The sequence below is a fragment of the Zophobas morio genome, unplaced genomic scaffold (assembly GCF_036711695.1).
Source record: "Zophobas morio isolate AGI-343-1 ecotype UQ-CSIRO unplaced genomic scaffold, CSIRO_AGI_Zmor_V1 ptg000379l, whole genome shotgun sequence".
NCBI classification, from domain to species: Eukaryota; Metazoa; Arthropoda; class Insecta; order Coleoptera; family Tenebrionidae; genus Zophobas; species Zophobas morio.
This window is the reverse complement of record NW_026972483.1, coordinates 319,867-337,995: the sequence shown is the minus strand read 5'-3', so window position 1 is coordinate 337,995 and position 18,129 is coordinate 319,867. Positions and strand designations below refer to the sequence as shown.

Here is an 18,129-nt window from a genome sequence, read left to right as displayed (position 1 = left end):
TAAACTCCTTGTCTAGTATGAATGCAACGGCAGCTTGAAAAGTATTGTTAATTTGGGGCTCTATCATATCACTAACGTTGCTGAATCCCTCATGAAGCCCTCTCAAAAAAAAAGCGGTTAACATGGCCCACGTCAGGAATCTTTTCCCCGGACAGGTTGCTATACTGGCGGCCAAACTTTACAAGTTTGTAAGTTATTTAAGATTTTTTTTAGCAACAAAATGTTCTGAGTTGAATTTCGCTCATATTCATTTGGTAGCGAGTCCCAGGCTTCGGCAGGAGAAGACGTAGTAATTACGTGGCGGATGAAATTTGGCGTCATGTACAACGCCCGAATAATATGTGCCTGTAAGTTTTGACTGGAGATATTGCCGGATCGGTTAAAAACAGGGCCTTAAGGTAGGTAAACTTAATCAGTCTAATTCGGAAGTCAAGGCAAGAAATCTAGCTTTAAATTTTTCTGGCCTTTAATAAGAGATTGTTACTCTCTAAGCCGTCAGTGTAACTAAAATCACTTATTTTGTCAAGCACAGTCAGCGGCGTTCTGGTCAAATCTATAGTTTAAGCTAGTGCACTGCAGGCGAACGACCGTATTGTGCTAAATATTCAGGCATACTTTCAAAACAAAAAAACAAAAAAATGTAGTATTCAGAAATCTATGGAAGGCACAAACCGCCTTAATATTGAAAAAAGCCCTCATACCTACTTTTTAAAAAGCTATTTTGGAATTAAATAAACAATCACCGTTAATTTCATTAATATAACAATTGACACGGCATCGCTCTCTCTAGAAAATGTCTTTGACAAAAAGTTGAATGCCTTACAACGACTACAAATAAAATTCATGAAAACTGGCCGGAACTGTATGGAGGTGTAAAAGTTCAAAGCCCTTCTACAAAAGTTACTCACACTATGCAGTGCTAAGTAAAAAAAAAAACTAAAAGTAATATTAAACACTGTAAGTATTTTTAATGGCACGGTTAAACAGAGTCAACAAAGCAGTTAGCTTGCTTTAAACAATTTCTATATAAAAGAAATTAGTGAAGTAGTAATATTATAGCGCCTGCACTAAAATAGCTAAGCTTGTGCTGCGTCAACTAATTTTTCCATAGAATTCCATAGCTCCTCTCTCTCTTCTTCCTCAAAAGTTTTCTGTAAAAGTTCTTCTGGTCCACCATTGCTTTCAACTAAAAGCCGGCCTTCACTACTAAACAGAATATCGTTCAATCTTTGCTTCAAGTAAATCTTTGTTTAAAAAATTTTTAATATCGATCTAAAGTAATAAATTTAATTTGAAATTTTTTTTAAATATCCCAAACTATCGACGTCTTCCCAACCAGAACAAATTATTATTTTTAAACCACATTTCCAAATAAGTAAATTTAATAACTGTTAAGATATAAAAAAAAGCAACTCTTTCTAAAGGGCGTCCGTTCGCTTGACTATATAAGCTCAAGTGACGATCTAATCCTGCGGAGACTACGTAAGGGAGCTCGGGATGCTTTGCTATAGCACTTTTAAAACAAAATTTAAAAAATATGACTAAAGTTTTTTTTTAATATATATAAGTTAAACAAAAAAAAAAGAAAAGATATAGGAATTCATAATAAGAGGAGACCGAATTGATCCCAAAGAACCTCTAAATCTTGTTGTTAATAGCACTTTTGATTTTGACCGAAATTCAACAGTTCTCATGTAGCCTCCGCTGTTACCAGCGATGATTTTATCTTCAGATAGCTTAGAAATAGCTGCAAATGAGAGAATGTTGATATTGGAAAAATATAATCAGTATAAAAATAGGGAAGACCCGTAATGGGGAGATCTCCAAAGTTTACGCGTTGCACAGGCTTCCTCTGAGCGCGTGTATCATACCTTCGGATCTGCATGAGGAAATTAGTAAATCTATAATTCTTAGAAGAGAGCATGTACTTCATGATATCCTGTGCCTACAGCCACATGATAACCAGAATCATTTAAAAAAATTAACCGATTTACCCAAACAGGACATCTTAAATCCACCGAATCGTTAGAGATCTGAAAATATTTTAATAATAAAATAAGTAATAACAATAAAAAAAACAAACGTTTTTCGCTTTAAATAATGGCTTATCAGAAGTTAGGTCGTATAGATGAAGATCAAACTCCCTACCTTTTTAAAATTTAGATGTGATCAAAATAAAAATAAAGATAATTAAACCTCCTATGGCAATAATAGATTTATTAGCCGGACTGGTATGCACACAAGACACCGAGGCATTAAAATTTTTTTTACACTTTATTTTTTAGAAATAAGTTAAAATAATATAACTATAATGAATTGTAAATGCCTTACAGTTTCCTTGCTTTCGTCAGGAGCATAGTTTACATAGCGGATAACACCATCACTTGAGGCTGTAACAATGTAACTATGATTTCATAATTTATGTATAAAATAAATGACTATATTGTGTTATTTTAAAAACCTTTCTATTCCCTCTATAGATATAAAGTTTCCATTATGTGTATAATCTTTCAAAGTTGAAACTACATTACCATCTTCGACGTCAATTATTTCAACCGTTTTGTCTGATGTGGCAACTAAAATCTAATGCGCAATTGGACGTAGATGTAAAAATTCTGATAGTCCAAGAACAGATATAAGTTGTAACTTCTTTTTGTTCGTTAACGTTTCCCCAAGATAATTTTTCAATGGCTTTCTGACGATTCAAGTTCCTCCAGGTAGACACTACCCTCTTCTTTTCCAAACATATCCCTATTATATTAAAACTGGAAGTTACATAAACAAAAAAAAAAGGAAAAAAAACCTTTTAAAAGACCAATACTATCTCCAGTGAAGACTTTCATATAGTTTTTAAATTCAATACTAAATTAATAAAAGTCTTTAAAAAGGAATTAATGCTTAAAAGCTGACATGTGCAAATAAGAGCGTGCGTCTTAGTAGCCCTCCTCTAACTATTGCTAATGTATTGACAAAAAAATGAACTAGGAAAAAACTTTATTTTTATAGTTTTTGAATAACATTTATACATAAAAACAAATGTATTTTTATTTATTTAAAAATGACTACTGGAATATGTGACGGCAAAACACTATTTTTAAAAGATTTGCCTAAAACTACCTCTGCAGATCTTTTGGAAAAATTGATGAGTGATTTTGGACCTGTTAAAAAGTGCTTTATCGTTACCGACAAAGAAACGGGCTTATCAAGAGGCTTTGGTTATGTTAAATTGTAAGTTTAGTTTGATTAACTAAGGATTATTTAATGACTTTGGATAAAGCTCTCTTAGAGAAGATGCTTCAAAAGCCTTGGAGGCGGCCAAACACCTTTTAATAGACGATTGTAGGATACACGCTGCCTACGCATTAAGTAAAAAATACAAGAAAGCTAAAAAAAAATCGAAAGAGGATGTTAGGGTTAGACGAAAACATAACATCAAACCTTTAAAAGCTGGCCATCTTACCGATGTTTCTAAAATTGTTTGTAATAAAAATGTGAATCTTGAGTCTACTTGTGAAGGGTAATTTCCTAATAGCAAAAACTATATTATTATAACCTTCTATTAAGAAAAGTTTAGTGAATTACAAAGTTTAGCAAAGAGAATAGCCTGATAACTCTAGTTATAACAGTGAATGATTATTTTATATATAATGTAGTAATGCGAGGACGTTGATTATCCATTCGAGAAATTTTATTCCTCGACGGACTTTGAAAAATAAGTTAATGAAGTTTGGTAAAATCAAAAAAGTAGTGTATCAGAAATCTGATGACTTCAAACTTCGGGGTATATCATTTTGTTTTTCCAAATTTTAGTTTTTTTTGATTTATGATAGCGGAAGTTCTTTTTGAATCTCGTAAGTCGGCGCAAACTGTTTTAAAAAAATTAGCGAGTTGTAAAGTAAAGGGTCAAGAAGTTGTGGCATTTTTAAAGTCACGATATCTGGTGAGATTTAATACATATTAATATTAAGATTTTTTATATTAATTATACCCTCAAAATTAATTTAATGTTTTCTTTGGAAATCTTTATTTTTTAGTATATTAATAATTAGTTATGCGCTCCTCTTCTTATATTTTAGGATTATTTATTAAATCATTATTCAAGGTCGATCCTTTTTTACCTTTAAAGTTTACTTTATTACATCTCTTTGTACTAAATAAAATTTATATTTTATTTAATTTAATTTTTTTAATATAATAATTAACTTTATACAACTGTATGACTCCTACTTAAATTTTTATGTGTTCAATTTATCTTAAAATTTTAAAATATCTGCTCATCTGTTTTTTGTATTACTTTTTTATTGAAGAAAGCTCTTCAAATTTTGGAAAAAAAGCGGTTTAATAAGAATGCAAGAATTATAATTAGGAATTTGAGTTTTCAGGTTTTATTTTTATAAAGAAAAATTTACCTTGTTCTTATTGAAATAATAATATAAGGTTATATTTAATACTTTTTTTGAAATTTTATTATTTATATTAAATTATATATTCCTAATAAGGAAAAGTTTTTATACTCCTTTTTAAATTATTTCCTGTTATTAATATATATAAATTTATAGAGCGACGTATTTTTATTTCTAATTTTTTTAATTATTAAATAATTATTATTAATTTATATATATATTTGTTTTGCATAGTGCACCGAAGTAGAATTAAAAGATTTTTTTTCAAAGTTCGGGATGGTTTTACAAGTCGAGTATCCTCAAAAAGATGGAAAGCCGCGGGGATTTGCATTTATACAGTTTTTAAAAGAAAAAGAAGCTCAACTTGTAAGGAGTTTTAATTCTTAAATATTGTCTTGAATTTTTTTTAATTACGTTATTTTTGCTTAGTTTTCTACTTTTTATTTTATTTTACTTTTATATAATAGATTTATATATGAATTCTTTAAGTTATTTTTTTAAGGCCATCAAAAAGGTAAACGGAAGTTTTATTAAAGATCGACCCGTTGCAGCCGATTGGGCTCTGGCCAAGGACAAATTTCTGCGGGAGATTAACACTCTTGCTGAGAATCACTGCAGCGACAACGGAGTCGAAGAAAATGTTGTCATAGATTCTGCTGATCCAGCACTTAAAATTGAATCTTCTGAGGAAACTAAGGGAACTATTGAAAGTGAAAGTTCCTCAGAGGGAGACTTAAGTGATTTGGAAGATTTGGAAGATTTGGAAGAGAACCCGTATCCCCAAAGTTTTCTTTATATTTCTTTATTAGTTTTTATCAGTAACTATTTTCATTAAAATTTGAACAATTTTGTTTACTTTTCTTTTGATTATAGTTTTATTCTTTAAATTTATTGTTATAATTTTTGTGTACTCTAGTTAATGACGTCAGCGAAGGCAGAACTGTTTTTATACGCAACTTGCCGTTTTCTGCAAGTAATGAAGACTTGTTCAAGTGGTATTCCGGCTATACGCTATATAATTTTCTAGCGCGTTTTTGCTACTCCATCTTTTATAAATCATATTTTTTCTAGCTTTGAGAAGTTCGGAAAAATCCTATATGCGCGAGTCGTTGTTGATCCCGCCACTGGGAAATCAAAAGGCTCGGCCTTTGTGAAATTTCAAGATGAGACATCCGTCAAGCGGTGTCTCGAGGCTGCCATGTGCGCTGTGGTGGATTGGCTGATAAACTTTTACGCATGCACTACCACGTGGTTATGCTTAAAAAATTGACCGCAGGTGATTGGCAAGGCGACCGAAGGCGGGATTACACTTTTGGGACGATCACTTCTGGTCACGTTGGCTGTTGATAGGCTCGTTTTTTTCTTTTATTATTTTTTATTTGTACTTATTTCTAGTTCTTTAGGAATAAGGCAAGTAAATTTTCTCAAGAAAGTAATTTAAACAAGAAACCTAAAAAAATTAAAGATTTGCGAAATCTCTACTTGGCTAAGGAAGGATGTCACTTGTTTATAAAGTCGTTTTATTATTATTTTTATTGGTTTGTTATACTTTTTAGATATTGAGCCAGGAAGCAAGGCGTCTCTGGGTGTCAGCCACTCAGATCTCGCTAAGCGCCGTAAATCTCAACTGGAAATTAACCTCAAGTTAAAGAATCCTTCGTTTATGGTTTCAAAGGTTTTCTATATCATTATTACTATTATTCTTAGTATTGATAAAGAGATCAGTTAATAAGTCATTTGTTAGACGCGATTATCAGTCCGGAACATTCCGCTTCACGTCGATGAAGTTCAACTGCGCAAAATATTTAATGAGGCCGGAAGGACGGAAAGTTGTGTCCGTCCTGTTAAAAAGGTTTATTATTATTATCATCATTATTTGGGGTGTTGTCATTACTTTTTTACTTTTATCAGGTCCTTCTCTTTCGAAACAGAGAACGTCTGGGGAAGGACAACAGGCCCCGCTCGTTGGGTTACTGTTTCATAGAGTTTAAACAACACGATTCTGCCCTGAAGGCACGTGCTTGTTGCTAGTTGTTATTATTATGATTATGATTATTTATAGGCACTCCGGCATTTAAATAACAATCCCGAATTTTTCAGCCCCGAAAAACGGCTGATTGTGGAGTTTGCACTTGAAAACCTGAATAAAACAAAAAACAAAAGCGATTCCCTTCAGCCGAAAGTTTGATTTATATTGTCTTGGTTTGTCTTTTTTTTTAATATTTTTATGTTAGAAGAGAAAGAAAAAAAGTTTGGGCGAGCGGTTTCAGGCAAAGAGGAGAGCAAAGGCACGCGGAGATTGTGTTAAAAAGGAGTTAAATTGCAAGCAAACAACTGCGCAAAAGTCTATACGTTCCGATAAGGGCGCTCTGTTGCCCAGTGTACCCGCCAAGGATCTTACCAGGAAGAAGCCCGTTATGAAAGTATTGTTATAGTATTTTTGATACTTAAAGAATCATTTTTTTGTTATTTTTAAGAAAATGATTGACCAGGAAGCCCATTTCTCGCGATTGGTTGGTAAATATAAAAAACTATTATTTGGCGAGCAGAAAGAACTTCAAAGTATACGAGAAAAGAGGCGAAAATGGTACGAAGTATAATCGCCCCATTTTTGATATTTTATTAATAAAATGATTGGCTTATTATTCACTCGTATATTTGAAACTTTTTTAAATGATCGAGTCTTTTGTTTCCCAATGAACGAGACATCCGGCCTTCCGATGGCGGACTTCTTGCCTTCCTGTATGTCGCAGTACTTGAAGAAGAGTGACAAGAGAGCCTAATTCCTTTTTTGTTCCTCCTTTTTTCTATGGCGGAAGGTCGGATGTCGATTATTTTTACGTGCACTCTTTTGGCCTTCACATCGGAGTTCTTTTGGTGCGTGAGCGCAGTGCTATTCAAGGAAGCTGTAAGCGGTGTACCTGAATTTTCTCGATGCTGGCGGATGAAGCTGACTCTTGGCTGTAAAAAGGAGATGGCATTGGCCGAAAAACGACCTTCCTGCCGTCCTTGCCTTCAATAATGCGCCTTTTGTTATAGTACTTCGGATCGCCTTTAGTTAGCGGAATAAAACACCCGCAAAAGTGTAGAAGCAAGCAAGCATTCCTGCTCGGAAGTAAAACTCTCGAGGCAGTTCGACTCGGGAGGACAGAGCGGCCAGACTTCCCTGATTCAGCGCATTCTGAAAGGCAGATGAGAGGGCCTCTGTGAAGACAAGAAAGGCAGTAGGAGTACGCTAATCTCACAGGCAAGAAGGGCGCTTTTCTTGCAGTAGAAACAGAGAACTCTTCCTGCAAAGCAAGTGAAGTCGGATAATTCTAACCAATAGTAATAGAAGTATTCGACCTTGTGACCGCGCCCTCCCCGTCCTTCCGACCCGATGTACCCACTCCTCCACGCTTCTTGGGAAGTCGAACAGGACCACTTGAGCCTGTCAATGTTTTAGTAAAAATCAAGCTGCTCTCCTCGTAGACCAGCCACTCACGTTTACAAAGTCCAGTCCCCTTCCCAGAGAGTCAGTAGCTACAATAACGCCGCCCTCCTCCTTAAAATTCTGAAGAGCCTGCCTTCTTTGCTGCAACACAAACAGACTGAGCGCACTATATATTTTGCAACGGGGGGCCATAGAAGTACAGTGTACAGGAGGCTACCGTTCCAATAGGAATGAGATATGCGGCTTTTGCTGAGAAGCGATGAGAGCAGCGCGGCTGTCCGCAGTGTGTTGCAGAAGATAATCGTTTTGAGGTCTCGACCGCCCTGAAGAAACCGCAGGAGGTACTCTAGACAGCGGCAGGCGCACAGGTAGAAGACTTTGCTCCGCGGTAAAATAGTCAATGCGCTACCTACTCTTTCTGTGCTGTTCGCCGAGTAGCGTACAAAAGTGTACTTCACTCTGTAGTTGGCGAGGTTCAATGAATCAGATATAACATGAACGGACTCCTGCGAATTGCGAGAGAAGAGTTTAGCGTGTTTTAGCAAGAAAAGTATATATAAAAAAGAAACCTTCATTCGTGGAAAACGGTGATATAATTCATTGCAAAAAGGCTTATAAAAAGTTGCAGTAACAAACACAGCTTTAACACAAGCGCTGTTCTTACCAATATACGTGGAAAGAAAGAAAGGTTTCATAATAATACGCATAAAGCACACTAATTAAGTGCAAAGTCAGACCCTTTAATAAGGGTGAATATCTTCTGCATAACACGTCCAAAGTCGTCTCTTATAAGAGAGTCCGTTTCATCCACAACAACGTACCGCAACTTCGCAAACGGCTTGAATGCTAATCATCCTCATAATAATAATGAGCATGAACGCACAGCAAACATAGTGAACCTCCTTTTTCTATAGCCTTTAAGAAATGAAAAGGAGTAGTGACAACTAGTTGGGGAGAATCTTTTTCAAGTCTTTTAAGGAAAGTTGCCTGCAATAAAATAAAGTTTTAACCATTCGATATCGCTTATGAAAACTGATGTATTTAAGTATATGTTCATGTAAAAAACTACCAAATAACTTAAAACGGTCTAAAAACTCACCGCTGGTAACGTGGGCCTGAAAAACACACTTTTGATTTTGACGCAATGAGATAGAGATTTAATGACTTTCTGAGCGCAGAAAAAATAAATATAATAATCTAGAGATAAAACTTCATCAGAACTTTTTTTTTGGAACAAAGTTACTGTTATTATTAAAAATATCAAAATTACCAGCTTTTTGACTTTATCAACTTTAGTCAATATTCAATTTATTTATAAGTTTTGAGTTAAAATCAAGCAAAAGCAAAACAAAATTAATAGTGCAAATCGAAAAAATTTGATAAACTTATGTGAAGGTAATTCAATTAGAAAGTTAAGATTACATATTAAAAACGTTTTTTATAGGAAATACTATCACGAACTCTTAATAAATGAGTAATTTAAAATTAGCTATTCTATACACCGCTGCTAAAAATAATAAATTTATAAAAAAAGTTACCTAAATAGTTATAAGCCGAAATATATTTAGTAAAATATAACAAAAATATAACAGATAATTAATTTAAGTCATAGTAAAAAAAATTGTACAAATAACAAATAAAGTATAAGAATATAATAATTAAGTTCAAATATTTGATTTATAAGGTAAAAAAAGGTTATTTAATCAATTTTAGGGCCTGTTAGTATAAAATCGTTAATAGTAAAGATTTATATAAAAATCTAATTAAAAAAAATTAATAATTTACTGCACTCTAATGGAATAAGTATAGAAAGTAAATATAATTTAAACAGTATATTCTTATATAAAAATATATTAAAGCGCTTTCTCATTATAATAGTAATAAAACAAAGATTAATAAAAATAATTCGAAGATAATAAATTCAAGATGACTTTTGTAAAGAGTAGTAAATAAAAAAAAATTCAACATCCACCTCCCCGAATTATTCCTTTAGCGTCCCACAAAATTACCTAAAGACGCTTACAAAATCCCAAAAAGTTAAATGTGCTGTTCTTAATAAAAGTGCCTAGGATGGGACCAATGCAAAGCGATTACATGTTGTAATTCGAAACAAAAGCTAGAGTAGATTTAATTTTCTTCGCTTTATAAATTTTTAATTGGTATAAAACAGATAAAAAACTAACATAAGTGATGGCATTTTAAAAATTGAAAAAGAATTAATTAAAAATTATAATTAATATATAATATAATTTTAAAAAAAAGCTTTACCGTTACTTGCTCAGCAAGTTCGGTGGTTGGAACAAAAACCAGGCCAAACAGAGAAGATTCGGTGGAAAATTTCTACAAATATAAAGATATAAGTATATTAAAAGAATTCATGGATATTCGTACAAAATAAATTCTTATTTAAAATTAGAAACCTAGAAATCTATATAAACATGTTTATAAAAAACAAAATTTTATTATAATTTTAAAGATGGTGCACAAAAATATAACGCCCCACTGTTAAGATCCTGAAAGCAAAGCAACTTTTATATTATATAAAGCTAATAATAAAAAATAAAACAAACTATATTGAAAAATTATAATAGTTTCAAAATGTTATTGATAAATTCGTAAAAAACTACAGAAAATTATAAATTTCATACAAACTTATAAGAAAATAATAGTTAATAAAGTCATAATCTATGCGAATAATAAAATACTTGCATACACTGAATTTGTATGGACAATTTTTCTATGCTATTAATATATTTTAAACCTCCTTAAACTTTTTTTAAAAATTGTTTTAATTTCAATAACCAAAAAAAAAAAGTTTTTTTAACAAATAAATTTAAATTAGGATCCTCAAGAAAATGCTACTTCAAATCTTACGTTATACCTTTTTATATTCGTCTATAATTGGGACTAAATATGACAAAGTTTTTCCACTCCCTATGAAGATTAATTAAAGTATAAAGCGCTCAACTATAGAAAGAGGAGTAATTTTATCATAAGTGAACCTGTATATAACTTATTTTGATTTATTCTGTAGCTCAAATAAAAACAAACAATTACAAAAGGTAACTTTTCTACTAATTATAATTTTTGTAGAGTAAAATAATTAAAATATAAAAATGAACATAGTCTGCTAAGTTTAATAATATATATGTCTATAGTACCTGGTTCGCTAACCACAAGAACGGAATCTTTTTCTTTAATATAAGGAAATGCTTTCCTCTTCATATATATAGAAAAGTGATAAAAAACCTTTTTTTTAATAAAAGAGAACCTGAATTTCTGTGGGTGCAAGTATATTTATACTTTTTAAACCTTCAAGTAAATCAGAGTGTAAATTTAAAGTTTTAAAATAACGCCTCCACGACCGGGCTGATGGTATATTTATAAAGGTTAACATTATGAAACCTCAAAGATAAACTGTAGTTCCAATAATACTATGATCCCTGAAAAACATAGTACAGACCAGCAAAAAAATATAACGAAAATGTTGTGACAGTTTTAGCATGTTGCTGTGCTTCGTGTATCTCGCGTGTCGTAAAGTTTAGTTTGTGTAGTATATTTTAGACTTAGACTTTCAGGAGTACTGCATTTTTCCGTGTTTTATTTCTTCATCATATATTACAAGCTTGATATGACCAATGTTATGTATAAGGGAATCACTAATTCATTTTGGGCTTTAACTGTAGAGCCTCAAAAAATGTACTCTAAGACCGTTTCGGTTCCTTTTAGCATCACAACAGTAAATTACCTGCTAGTTTTAGTTATTAAGTTTTTATGGATCATTTTTTAAATTTGTAGATTGCACTCAGTTCTCCTTTTAAAGGAACCGCATTTTTATCCGTTCTTGTTAATGATAAAAAGTATTATCTTTGTACTTTAAACTCTAAAGTAAGTCATTTTAAATAAAAGACTTTCCTATACTTCTTTTAAGGCCTTTTTATAGCTTTCCCAGTATACCGTAAATTTTAAATTCGGTACTGGCGAAAAAGTCTCTTTTTTAAGTGAAGGAGCTCCTCTTCCGGTTCATTTAACTGGTTTTACCGAGCAACAGCTTGTGAGTTTTAATCAAAACGTTTCTCAAGGAGGCTGTTTTATAGAAACACCCAAGTTATTGAAGGTGAAACCAAAAACTTATTTTTTTAGTAATAAATATTAATTGTTCAAGTTTACAGATTATACTTTTTATTAGTTAGCAGGTAGTACAAGTGTCGCCTCTGAGGCCAAAAATTCACCCTTGAAACAAGCTAAGAAAAATAACATAGTTGCTCGGAAGACTACTGAACTTGTCAATCGGAGAGATGAGAAAAAAACAAAAGAAATAAATAAAAGGACTAGAGAAGATTTACCTATTCATAAGCGTCCAGCCCCGTTATTAAAGTCACAAAGAACTGTAAGATTTTTACAGCAATAGTGCTGGTGACTGGCGTCCTTTTATTTAGTTGAATATATTTTGAAATAGCTCTCTTTGTGTCACTTTTATGGAATAAGTGCTAAATATTGTCGGCTTAAAATTTTTAACTATAATTCCTTAAATATAACCGTATAATAAGTAGCTATTTTGAACAAACTGCCAAGTTTTTACTTTTTTAAACTTAACTTGCTCAACTGTGGTTTAACTTGAAACAAAGTTTTTCTGTTACACCTTTTAAAAAACCTTTCTTCCCCGTTACCTTAAATTTAACTAGAAACTTTCTGGAGGCACCGTTATTGAAGATATCACTATAGGAGACGGAATGATTGCCCGTCACGGGAAAACTCTGGGTGTCTACTACACCGGCCGCTTTTTAAATAACAGGAAGATTTTCGACTCTTGCCTCAAAGGGCCGGTAAAGCAGTCATATTGCATCATTTGCTAAGGGTAGAGAAGTTCTCATCCTTCTACAGCCTTTTAAGTTTAGGCTCGGGTGCGGGGAAGTCATCAGAGGATGGGACCAAGGCATTGCGGACATGAAGGCTGGGGGCTCGCGGGTCCTTACAGTGCCCCCAACTCAAGCCTATGGCCCACGTGGCATCCCTGGGTCGATTCCTCCTAATTCGACTCTCGTATTTGAAATTCATCTCAAGTACGTTAAATAAACATCCTCCTGATTGGATGAGTTTATTGCATTAACGTGTCGTTACAGGTATGATTACGTAGTGTCAGCATCTTTCCATGTCCTGCTGTGAGTGGAACTTCCAGCGTTGTTTCAGGTCCGTACTCTTCGAAGTCGTAGCCGAGTGTTTTGAACATTTTCTGTAGTTCGGGGTCGGTCGTGGTCAGAATAGAAAGGCAGTCCGTCTTGCTCGGCCAGTACTGGATGTTTTGCAGTTGGCCTTGCGAGTCATATCCTGCGCGGGCCTCGATCCCGCAGTAGTCTCTGTTCATCCGATCTACATAATGTCTTCCTAGAGAGAAACTTCAATGTAAACTCTCACTATAATAGCAGTTTAGTACCGGTTGTGTCCATCTTAGGAGACTGAACAGGCAACTTGTCCACATACATGAAGAGGTGTTTTAAAGCCTTCTCAGCCCAGAGACTCACCAAAGAGTAATTTTTTCCTTTATTAGTCATATAATACAAGACTTAGAATGAACAGTTCGTAATAAGAACCGTTGTAGGGAAAGGAGTAGAGGTTTAGCTGGTGAAACATAAATGGATCTGCTCGGAATTGGAGCCAAGGTGTCGTGGTCACGCGTGCTTGTCTCTCCATGGCTTCCTCAAAACTGTAGTTACCACTTAAGCGACACTCCTCACCAGTCGTCCAGTTACAAGCATCTGTAGGGCGTCTAATAAGTATTGCACCATGCATCATGGTAGCAATTTATTATTCACTAATACTTAGTTGGTTATAGGCCTCCATGTACAGATTGGGCTCGTGAGTGTTGTAGAATATGGCAAGGGCCCACCGGGGGATAATGAGAATGCCTGTGGAATATTTAATTTCAACGTATGGCTTGCCGAACTGAACAGCTGGGAGCTCACCCGGCACTCCGTACTCTTCCAAGGTGGTGTAAATTCCATGGTGCGGGTTGTTTTGGTTTCTCAACTCCTTTCTAGAGTTGTCTCCTATCCTTGGCGGTTAGCAAAAATTAAAACTTAATTGCAAAGATGTGGGCGTATGCGATGATAAAATTTGTAAACCTGTGACAATGTTGATACCGTGAGACTCTAATACGCGTAAAATGGGTGTGTTTTTAGGCAATGCTTTGGGCCTTCTTCCTGGAGGCGGTGGAACCGACTGAGGCCATAAACCTGATATCTCTATCAAAGAAGAGGTTATTAAACAAAACAACTTCACTGTAAAAGCTTTGCGTAACCAGGAGGCACCAGGCTGTGGGGAGAGAAGCGCTCGGTAAGACCATCGGGGTCTCCTCGAAACATAACATTGTCTGTAGAAGTAATATTTAATAAAGGTTAGAGTCCCTGTTATTCATGACGCTTGCAGAAAAACCAGTAGTGTCGTTCTGTCCTTTGAGCTTGTATGCTGGATATTCACTGGCATATATTAACTCTCCTTTAATTAACTTGAGATTAAACTCTATCTCTGCCGCCATCCTATCCGCTGAATTTTATTAATTAGTTTACCTTTATAATAATATAGCCACTAGTAGCGGTTTTAGGCAAAAAATATAAATCCAATAATAGTAAGAATAAAAAGATCGTGATAACGTGAAGTCTGGCAAGTGTATTCCCGGCCACCGCATTCACTGGGCCCAAGCCAGTCGAGGTTCTATTAAGAAGTTATGACTAGAAAAAAAGGACTATTCAACTAATGGGGATGACCTGGTGATCCCAGCAGTGTGTTACCCAGTTGAAGTAATGTTTATATTTTTCTGACTCTACTGCTATACTTGAACCGTAATTCAAAGCGCTATTATTTATTTAGCAAAAGATTAACTTTACAGTACTTGTTTTCACATAAAAATGTAAACCTATAACCCGCACCGTTGTATGCCAATTCGACTAGAACTTCTGAACCAGGAGGTAGTCTGCTGCTGAGATTATAAAAACTCAAAGCCGCTAGAGCTACAGATTCGGGGTTGGCTCTCAGAGATTTTGTGCTATTATACAACTCGGTTTTCAAAAACCAGTCATCAATGTGCATCTGACAGTAAAATCTTCTTTTCCCAAGATAAAGGCCTACAAGAAGAGTACATTTTTAAAGAGACTTACGGGAAGTGTATAGAATCTGCGAACCTTTAGTAGACCATTGAAACCAAACGTTTGCCATCGCTAGATTTAAATTAGTGTAGTTGTACTTTGTGATATGCCTCAATTCCCCTAAAAAGTACAAATAAGAAGTTTTAAAAAGCTATATTAAGAATAAAAGTGCACCAAAGTCACTGGTTTGATCAATTTCATGGAAATTAGCGTCGTACAAGAAGTGCAGTTCTTCATAGCCTCCAGATGGCTTGTACACTGCAGCTAAAAGATACTCTTCTAAGATTTGTATTTTACTATAGAATTTCTGTAGAGTTTTAAAGCATCTCTTTACCCGGACGAGCCGACACATTCAGTTGACTTTTTAATAGCAAAACAGGCAAAAGGGAGGAAGAATTTACTATATAGACGGGATTGAAATCAATTTGGCTTTTGTTCAAATACCAGAAGCATTTGTGACATACAATCCCTGAAATTCCTAATATGAATAAGAGTTTATTTCATTAAGTACGGGAGTTTAGTATATAAGAAAAAGAATATTTAAGATAACTCACCAGATTTGATAGCATTTTCATCGAAATGTAGAAACCCGTCTTGTACATTGTAGGTCTTCAGTTCTTTAAAAAGGTTATAAAATAAAGCACAATACTTGTAAATATAAAGTAGGGCTTGATGTCGATAATAATATTATATTATTATAAGGGCGTTGAGGTTAGAAACAAAGACAATATTATTTTAAATAATTTATATATAGTTATAAACAAAAAGACTTTGAGTCTGATAATTTTTATAAAACTTTAAAGTAATTTAAGTATAAAAGGTAAAACGATGCCAAGGGGGGCTGAGGCGCTAATGTAGATTAAGAGCCTGCAAAGCTTTGTCACTTAAAAAATGAAAAAAAATGTGAGTCTTCCAAGTCTGCCAAAATCATAACCCAGCTATATTCAACCTCTGAATTACTTACCGACAAGTTAAAAACAGTTTTATTCATCACCGTTATTATTATTATTATATATAATTGACGTTATTCGCTAAAAATTTATAAAAAACTTTTCCTTTTATAAAATAACAACAAATAATAAAGGAACCTAATATATAAATGGAGGTAAAAATAAGTGGAAATGAGTGAGGGAGGTTGCTACAAATACAGACTCTAAACGAATGTACAATTTTTTAATAATATCTGTATTAAAAGTTTTATCCTAGAAATTATTATCTTTACGAAAACAGTGAGAAATTATTCAAAAACACTATAAAAATGAAATACCTCAACTAAACTTTGACCACTACAACTACAACTTACAAGATTTAACTTTGTTTTATTAAATATTCGTATTAGTAGTTTTATATTAATAAAATAAGGCAACTCCTATAAAATATTGAAAGAAAGGATTTAATAAAAATTTTCTTTGATAATAAAATAGCCTTTAAGCAGAAGCACTTTATTATTTTAGTGGGCGCCTCAGTTGCCGTTTAAGAAATATCAGAAAGAACTAACACGCAAAGAACACCAAAAGGGGCAATTTAACGTAAAAACACCAGCAGTTATATTATTCTCTATAAATATTAATGAAATGCAGCTCTTAGCTCTTAGTAATAAGTGTCTTACACCCTTAATTGTCCACCTCTCCCCGCCCTCTTTCTCTCTGGAAACAACATGCTCTATTGTAAGGATTAACTGAAAGCATACCTGAGGCTAAGGCTTACCGTAAATAAGAATAATTTATAATTATAATAGGTGCTTAAATCATAGATAGTATAACCTTACCCCCACCCTCGAATATAAGTAGTAAAGATATTATTATATCAATGAGTGTAAAATACTCTACTTATCTCACAACTATTTTACAAATAATTATGTTTTAAGGTTTTAGTAGTTGTTAACTTGCCTGGTATAAAAGTATGGGTAGAATATAAACTGACAAGACGAACTTGATACTTTTTAGTGTAGTCTCTTAGTATAGTCCATTCCGCTTCACTGTGAAGTTGTGGATTAAGGTGGATTAGGGGTATTAAGAGAAAAGTATAATTCTTGGAAACCTTAAAGCTTCTGCTTTGGTAATAACTATGGAATTATATAGGGCAGCTCCCTCGAACTCAAGTTGAGGTACATAAGAAGTAATCTATTCATTAATTTTGAGTTTACCCAGGATTCTGTATTATATCCCTTGTTTTTTTAAAATATCATTAAAAACCTCATATCGAGTCCCCACGCCCAATAAATAGTATTTTGATATTGGTAGGTCCGAGCTGTTTTTTGAGATAACTAAAGTTTTTAAAGCTACAGAGTAACTAAGGCCTTGGGGATTATTTTTGCAAGAAAAAGTTTGGGCACTAACTACCAATGAAACTATCCACAAAGCCAACAGCACATGATTAAAATTTAAAATCATTATTAAATTGCCCTTTCATAGTTTAGAAGCTTATAAACTCAAAATATATTAACTATAATATGAGGCCTTGTTACGATATATTAATGCAAATTTTAATATGGTCTAAGCAATCAATTCTTGTTTGTTTATAAATAAATTCCTTTATGAGTATCACGTGTCTAAATTAGTAAAGAGGTGTATCCTATCACTGGTAAAGGATTATATGTGTCAGTTAACGAAAGTATTGGGAGAAAATATTCTGGAAGCTAATAAAAATTATACAAACTAGAGAAGCAATTTTTTTAAAACTTTTTGCTAAGGCGCTCTAGTAGGCTCACTGTACACTCTTTTTGATTAAATACCTTTTTCGCCTGCCTTAACCGTAAATATTTAAAAAAAAGACACTTTAAATTTAAATTTTTTAATTATGCAAAACTACTTTTTCCGTAGTTTTGACTGACTAAAAAAAAATGTTTAATAACTTATTTGTAATACTTTTTCCTGGTGTTTTATGTATAATGAGAATATTAAGTATATACTTTCTTTTGTTTCGACCTTTTTCTTAGAATACCATGTAATAAGAAATTAGCTGAACGTAAGAAATTTAAAATATGAATAAATAGATTAACTAACGCTTTAATTAGAAGAAATGTAAAAAGTGATTTTTCTTTATTCTTTGATTGTAAAATATTTGTATTTGCGCATCATTGTAACAATGAAATGCTTTATTTGGATTTAAAAAATTAAAGCTTGTTCTACTTGCAAAAGTGGTTCAGTAA

General features: G+C 33.3%; 5 protein-coding genes across 9 annotated transcripts; 2 read left to right on the top strand and 3 right to left on the bottom strand.

The window, feature by feature from the left end:
• Positions 1-998: 998 nt before the first annotated feature.
• Positions 999-2,843, bottom strand: LOC135120379 (WD repeat-containing protein 74-like). The gene is made up of 11 exons (XM_064044678.1): positions 2,804-2,843; positions 2,648-2,751; positions 2,462-2,583; positions 2,332-2,404; positions 2,197-2,272; positions 2,084-2,148; positions 1,929-2,033; positions 1,807-1,879; positions 1,618-1,747; positions 1,414-1,513; positions 999-1,244 (listed from the first exon to the last, which is right to left on the bottom strand). The coding sequence occupies exons 1-11, from the start codon at positions 2,841-2,843 to the stop codon at positions 1,077-1,079; spliced, it is 1,056 nt and encodes a 351-aa protein (XP_063900748.1). The 3' UTR covers positions 999-1,076.
• A 211-nt stretch (positions 2,844-3,054) lies between these two features.
• LOC135120403 (RNA-binding protein 28-like) lies at positions 3,055-7,042 on the top strand. Of its 5 annotated transcripts, XM_064044708.1 has the most exons (18): positions 3,055-3,228; positions 3,278-3,517; positions 3,654-3,781; positions 3,831-3,940; positions 4,308-4,382; positions 4,638-4,769; positions 4,906-5,043; positions 5,101-5,188; positions 5,320-5,398; positions 5,475-5,613; positions 5,680-5,753; positions 5,807-5,901; positions 5,960-6,078; positions 6,148-6,255; positions 6,315-6,416; positions 6,466-6,585; positions 6,638-6,826; positions 6,881-7,042. In XM_064044708.1, exons 1-18 carry the CDS (start codon positions 3,059-3,061, stop codon positions 7,001-7,003), a joined length of 2,229 nt encoding a protein of 742 aa, XP_063900778.1. In that variant the 5' UTR covers positions 3,055-3,058; the 3' UTR covers positions 7,004-7,042. The 5 variants fall into 5 exon arrangements, with proteins under 5 accessions (XP_063900778.1, XP_063900775.1, XP_063900774.1 ...); XM_064044705.1 differs by having other exon boundaries at positions 3,837-3,940; positions 4,906-5,188; XM_064044704.1 differs by having other exon boundaries at positions 4,906-5,188; positions 6,641-6,826.
• Positions 6,969-11,170, bottom strand: LOC135120404 (uncharacterized). The gene is made up of 16 exons (XM_064044709.1): positions 11,108-11,170; positions 10,998-11,055; positions 10,718-10,770; positions 10,105-10,176; positions 8,936-9,004; positions 8,736-8,823; positions 8,574-8,682; positions 8,406-8,490; positions 8,246-8,342; positions 8,037-8,182; positions 7,888-7,977; positions 7,749-7,833; positions 7,638-7,693; positions 7,511-7,584; positions 7,325-7,457; positions 6,969-7,274 (listed from the first exon to the last, which is right to left on the bottom strand). The coding sequence occupies exons 7-16, from the start codon at positions 8,600-8,602 to the stop codon at positions 7,050-7,052; spliced, it is 1,020 nt and encodes a 339-aa protein (XP_063900779.1). The 5' UTR covers positions 8,603-8,682; positions 8,736-8,823; positions 8,936-9,004; positions 10,105-10,176; positions 10,718-10,770; positions 10,998-11,055; positions 11,108-11,170; the 3' UTR covers positions 6,969-7,049.
• A 297-nt stretch (positions 11,171-11,467) lies between these two features.
• On the top strand, positions 11,468-12,912 carry LOC135120378 (46 kDa FK506-binding nuclear protein-like). Its single transcript, XM_064044677.1, has 5 exons — positions 11,468-11,575; positions 11,635-11,724; positions 11,780-11,890; positions 12,522-12,662; positions 12,721-12,912. Exons 1-5 carry the CDS (start codon positions 11,468-11,470, stop codon positions 12,910-12,912), a joined length of 642 nt encoding a protein of 213 aa, XP_063900747.1.
• Positions 12,913-12,934: 22 nt separating this feature from the next.
• On the bottom strand, positions 12,935-14,642 carry LOC135120377 (uncharacterized). The gene is made up of 10 exons (XM_064044676.1): positions 14,601-14,642; positions 14,487-14,547; positions 14,269-14,379; positions 14,135-14,206; positions 13,959-14,078; positions 13,800-13,883; positions 13,656-13,742; positions 13,428-13,592; positions 13,271-13,375; positions 12,935-13,221 (listed from the first exon to the last, which is right to left on the bottom strand). The coding sequence occupies exons 3-10, from the start codon at positions 14,369-14,371 to the stop codon at positions 12,935-12,937; spliced, it is 1,023 nt and encodes a 340-aa protein (XP_063900746.1). The 5' UTR covers positions 14,372-14,379; positions 14,487-14,547; positions 14,601-14,642.
• Between the last annotated feature and the right edge of the window lie 3,487 nt (positions 14,643-18,129).

Coding starts and splice junctions, on each gene's coding strand:
- LOC135120379 (XM_064044678.1), bottom strand. CDS start 2,843: ATGAAAGTCTTCACTGGAGATAGTATTGGTCTTTTAAAAG. Junction 2,273..2,331: donor CTGACGAAAGCAAGGAAACT/GTAAGGCATTTA, acceptor TAAAAAATAAAG/TGTAAAAAAAATTTTAATGC. Junction 1,514..1,617: donor GGTTCTTTGGGATCAATTCG/GTCTCCTCTTAT, acceptor TTGTTTTAAAAG/TGCTATAGCAAAGCATCCCG.
- LOC135120403 (XM_064044703.1), top strand. CDS start 3,059: ATGACTACTGGAATATGTGACGGCAAAACACTATTTTTAAAAGATTTG. Junction 3,229..3,277: donor GGCTTTGGTTATGTTAAATT/GTAAGTTTAGTT, acceptor CTTTGGATAAAG/CTCTCTTAGAGAAGATGCTT. Junction 3,782..3,830: donor TGATGACTTCAAACTTCGGG/GTATATCATTTT, acceptor GATTTATGATAG/CGGAAGTTCTTTTTGAATCT.
- LOC135120404 (XM_064044709.1), bottom strand. CDS start 8,602: ATGCAGAAGATATTCACCCTTATTAAAGG. Junction 8,343..8,405: donor ACCGTTTTCCACGAATGAAG/GTTTCTTTTTTA, acceptor CGCAATTCGCAG/GAGTCCGTTCATGTTATATC. Junction 7,458..7,510: donor CGAGAGTTTTACTTCCGAGC/AGGAATGCTTGC, acceptor TCCGCTAACTAA/AGGCGATCCGAAGTACTATA.
- LOC135120378 (XM_064044677.1), top strand. CDS start 11,468: ATGACCAATGTTATGTATAAGGGAATCACTAATTCATTTTGGGCTTTA. Junction 11,725..11,779: donor TTTGTACTTTAAACTCTAAA/GTAAGTCATTTT, acceptor GCCTTTTTATAG/CTTTCCCAGTATACCGTAAA. Junction 11,891..12,521: donor GTTTTACCGAGCAACAGCTT/GTGAGTTTTAAT, acceptor AAATTTAACTAG/AAACTTTCTGGAGGCACCGT.
- LOC135120377 (XM_064044676.1), bottom strand. CDS start 14,371: ATGGCGGCAGAGATAGAGTTTAATCTCAAGTTAATTAAAGGAGAGTTA. Junction 13,376..13,427: donor CTACTCCTTTCCCTACAACG/GTTCTTATTACG, acceptor TGACTAATAAAG/GAAAAAATTACTCTTTGGTG. Junction 13,222..13,270: donor TCCTAAGATGGACACAACCG/GTACTAAACTGC, acceptor GTTTCTCTCTAG/GAAGACATTATGTAGATCGG.